This window comes from Hibiscus syriacus, unplaced genomic scaffold (assembly GCF_006381635.1).
Source record: "Hibiscus syriacus cultivar Baekdansim isolate YM2019G1 unplaced genomic scaffold, ASM638163v2 tig00110348_pilon, whole genome shotgun sequence".
Lineage (NCBI taxonomy): Eukaryota > Viridiplantae > Streptophyta > Magnoliopsida > Malvales > Malvaceae > Hibiscus > Hibiscus syriacus.
Window position 1 is genome coordinate 722,381 of NW_024062699.1, and position 4,268 is coordinate 726,648.

Sequence of the window (4,268 nt, forward strand, 5' to 3'; positions counted from 1 at the left end):
GCACCTATGGTTTTGGAAAAGCCATCACTATTTTACGACCAAAGTCAACGACAACTATATTATCAAAACATCCAAGGCAAATTTAACCTTATTTCAATGATGTATTAGGAGTTGTTTCAACAACTCTTTGATACACATTTGGTATCGCCTTATCTAGTGGATCCCCTAAAACCAACTCTTTGTAAATGTGTTATGTGTTACACTTTTTTATTTTATTCACATACACCGATATAAGTATGTGTCAAGTACAGTTACAAAAGGTTAGAAATATTACATTATGTTTTACATCAATAAAGCACCACAAAAAGTTTTCATGCATAAAAATTACAATATGATTCCATACATAATAATTTCAAAAAACTTCACAAAAAAATTCAAAGTTTATACACTAATTTGTATTAAAGAGGAAGTTACAATAGGATTTTTGCTTTTTCTTGTTATATTTTTTATGTGTTTGAAATTAGGTAAACTTTGAATATTTTTGTGGACTTTTGTTAAATTACGTTGCACTTACAATCAACATAAAATTATTATGTATGGAATTAGATTGTAACTTTTATGTATGGAAACTATTTGTGGTACTTTATTGATGTAAAACAGAATGTGATCATTTCGAGTTTTTGTAATTGCATTTAACACATAATTTTACCGATGTAAGTGAATAAAATAAAATAAAAAGTATAACACTTACACTAGTGTAAGGAAGTACATCTCCTAATATTTTGTCTGAAAAATTGTGAGCATTTTTAGCAAGTCAGCAGCTTAATGTTGTCGAACAAAAGAAAAAGAGTTGCATTCAAAATGGTTAGCAAAAAATGCAGTAAATGAGTCTCAACGATGGCACTCTCCAAAAGCTAGTGCTTTGAAGCTTTGAAGCTTGTTGATTACTCATTATATGTGCATCTCTACGACCAGGAGAGAGGGGAAGTTATAAGTAGTGTTGCATCGATGAGGGAGAAGCAAGTTTTAAAGGGACAATGCGATTTTAATAAGTTTCTTTTTTGGGGTTTTAAGGAGAAGAAAAGAGAGGAAAGTTGGGTTTTGGAAAAGAAGATGAAGCGGAGAAGAATTGCATGCTTTTTTTTGTAAGGTATTTTTTTATTTGTATTTAGTTTTTCATGGAGAATGTTGGGCGGGCACCGGAGAAGAAGAGTTGCTAAGGACTATTTTGCATGTATAGTGATGATTTTGAAAATAAAATGATAATTGGGTGACCAAAATAGTTAGGTGAGCAAAACGAAACCATGACAATAGTTAAATGATTAAATATGTAATTTACCCTTATTTTTTAACGGAGTTAACTGTTTAGGACAAATAAAGTAACGATTTAAATTTTAGGAGATAAAACGTCCAAAAAAATACTTTGAGAGACAATTCGATACAAATGATATAATAAAGGGAGTAATGGTACATTTAAGCCAAAAATAAAAAGATTGGGTAATTGTTTACATGGACACAGTGTTTGATCATCTTATAGAACTTCATATGGTTACAATTAATTAAGTATTTTTACAACCCGAAAAAACATAGACTGACTTCACATGTCTTGAGGATTTAATGTTAAACGCACTTCGCACAAAGCGATTTCACTTTCCTTCCCCTTTAATTTGGTCCCAATCGAAGAAAATACTCCAAGCTAATTAAAGGGTCTTTAATTACTTGTTGATGATGTATTCCAAATCTCCTCGAGTTCCCTGGCAAACGTCTTTTGTCTGCCGACAACAATCGTAATGTGGTCTTTATTTTCAGCAACCTTAACTCGAGCACGAGGGATTTTTCTTTGGACATCGTAGCTACACTTGACTGGGATTACTTGGTCGTCTTCTCCGTGGAATATGGTGATATTGCAATCCAGTCGGTTGCGAACGACGTCCAAGTAACGGTCGAGCTTAGTGGCTGTGCCACAAATAATGTTGTGAAGTGTATGCCAGGCAGCGTTATGTGTGTGGCAAAAGAAACCTTCCATCAGGTATGTCCTCACCCTACATAAAAGAAATGCATTGAAATTGAAGGCACATATGGTAGATGAAGGTCAATTATCAATAAACATAGACAGACATTGACTGAAATAGATTGAAATATAATAATGGGCAAAAATTTTGACTAAAATAAAATTTAAAATATATAATACAATTTAAGACCGAAACAGTAAGTGTCGGCTGTTTTAGTGTATAGAATTGTTGTTAAGGTTGTTTGGGTGGACAGGACTCGAGTTTGAGGTGTTAGGAATGATTAGGATTGACGGAATTCAGGTTAACTGTTTCTGGTGACAAGTTTGGTGAGAAATTCCCAAAGCCGATGATTCTTGCATATGACAAGACAAATCGTCCTGCTGATGTGCTCGTACCAGCAAGCCAGAGATGCACAAAACGCCATAACCGGCCACACTCGTCGTGGCGCTAATTTTCTCATAACATATTGTGTTGTTGCTTCACCCTTTGGTACCGGATAGTATGGCTGCCGATTTGCATGTATGACATTTCCTATTAATTGGTAACCCTTTTATGTACAATTGGTAAAACGAAAAGAAATTTACCGGTGTGAGTAGTGTTAGAGACTTGACTGATCCAGGGTGTTTAACAGCTATAGCAAGGGCTAAGATGCAGCCTAAGGAATGAGCCACAATGTGGAAAGATTTAACTTTGTAATCTTCAAGCACGGATTTTTCAATCATGTCCACATGCTCACTTAAGGTGTAAAGAGAATCGGCTGGCTTAGGACTTCTCCCAAAACCCAGCAGATCAACTGCCAAGAACCTGTAAGTTGATTTAGCAGTGCTTGAAAAGTTGGGGAATAAAGTTTCAGTCCAAAATGCTGATGATGAAATGAAGCCATGGATGAATATCACATCTTCACGTGCTTTATTATCTGAAACCACAACAAATCCAATAGCAAGTTAACAGTAATATGATGAATTTAGCAGTGTCGACCATAAGCATTTTACCCTTTGGTCCTTGAGCATTGACGAAGAGGGTGTCTTTACTAGAAGACGTCCAAGAATTGCAGAATTTACAATCGCAATCAGACCACGTAGGGATATGACCAACCATCTTGCCCTGAAGCGTTTCCACAACGATGGAGTTGACGGTGAAGGTTGATCTCGCCGACCGTTTCTTGATCTTCTTGCAAGTTTTCGTGGTGGTACCATCCAACTTGAGTTTCTTTAGCCCATCGACGGTGAGCTTCGAGACCTCGGTCACTAGTGAAGGACGTGAATAAAGGGTATCCGAAATGTCCTGGAGCTGCAACTTGCTCGAATTGAGGCTAACAATCTTGGACTCCCCTTGTTCGGAGACTAATATCTTGTTGCCGCCGCTGCTAGTGATGGCTTCTTTAGTGGGGTAGCGGTAACAAGGCCTCCACTCGGCTTCAATGCAAAAATCAGCCACTTTGTAAGCAAAACACAGAATGAAATCAACAAGGTCGAGTACAGAGAAGACAACGAAGCTCAGAGTCTTAATTACAACTCCTCCCATGAACTTTAGGACCGATCTGGGTTTACACATTACATCCATTTCATAGTTTCCAGGACAATGTCGAGGAATTGATCAGGTTTTTTAGAGCTAAAATATCTGGGAAACAATTGCAAGGCCTCAACCCTAATCTATATCATCGTTTCTTCTCTGTATGATATACAAATTACACCAACATAAATAGGAAAGCAAATGCCGATACCTGTTGGTACAAGGGGTAAGGTTTAAGAAATTTAACCTCGTAAGGTCAAATTCAAATCTTATTATCCTCGCTCTTAATAAATAATCTATAAATTCTTATATAAATCTCAACTGGATCTAAGTATGCCTCACTAAACTTTTGTAATACCAAAAAAGAATAAGAAAACAAATTGTAGAACATATATGCGTTTTAAGTCTCGAAAAGTGGGCAGCGGAAATACAATGTGCAAATACCATATAAAAAGACTTAATCGACAAATAAATGTATAAATTATATATATATATATATATTTTATGTTAGAGATCTATTTCCTTTTATCAAAATATCTATTGAAATTTTATTTTATTCTTATTTTCAGATAATCGTTGACCAATGCATGATAGGTTCCTAATTTATATAAAAATAATTAGTAATACATCAAAAGTTTAAATAAATATATAATATTTTACAAAATTATAATACAAAAAAAGTACATAATATACCAAATAGTCAGGAGTAGGCTTGTAAATGAACTGAACGTTCAGCGAATCGTTCATGAACCGTGCGGCGGAAAGTTCGTTTATGTGCGTTTATTTATTAAATGAACGAACATG

General features: G+C 35.2%; 1 protein-coding gene across 1 annotated transcript; it reads right to left on the bottom strand.

Moving 5' to 3' along the window:
• Nucleotides 1–1,636: 1,636 nt before the first annotated feature.
• On the bottom strand, nucleotides 1,637–3,530 carry LOC120120870 (probable lysophospholipase BODYGUARD 1). The gene is made up of 4 exons (XM_039140391.1): nucleotides 2,945–3,530; nucleotides 2,537–2,868; nucleotides 2,258–2,457; nucleotides 1,637–1,982 (listed from the first exon to the last, which is right to left on the bottom strand). The coding sequence occupies exons 1-4, from the start codon at nucleotides 3,513–3,515 to the stop codon at nucleotides 1,652–1,654; spliced, it is 1,434 nt and encodes a 477-aa protein (XP_038996322.1). The 5' UTR covers nucleotides 3,516–3,530; the 3' UTR covers nucleotides 1,637–1,651.
• Between the last annotated feature and the right edge of the window lie 738 nt (nucleotides 3,531–4,268).

Bases quoted from the DNA above. Each gene is read 5' to 3' on its own strand.
- LOC120120870 (XM_039140391.1), bottom strand. From the start codon at position 3,515: ATGGATGTAATGTGTAAACCCAGATCGGTCCTAAAGTTCATGGGAGGA. The intron at 2,869-2,944 runs GTAAAATGCTTA...TTGTGGTTTCAG, and splicing joins CAATGCTCAAGGACCAAAGG to ATAATAAAGCACGTGAAGAT. The intron at 1,983-2,257 runs TTAACCTGAATT...TCTTTTATGTAG, and splicing joins AAACTTGTCACCAGAAACAG to GGTGAGGACATACCTGATGG.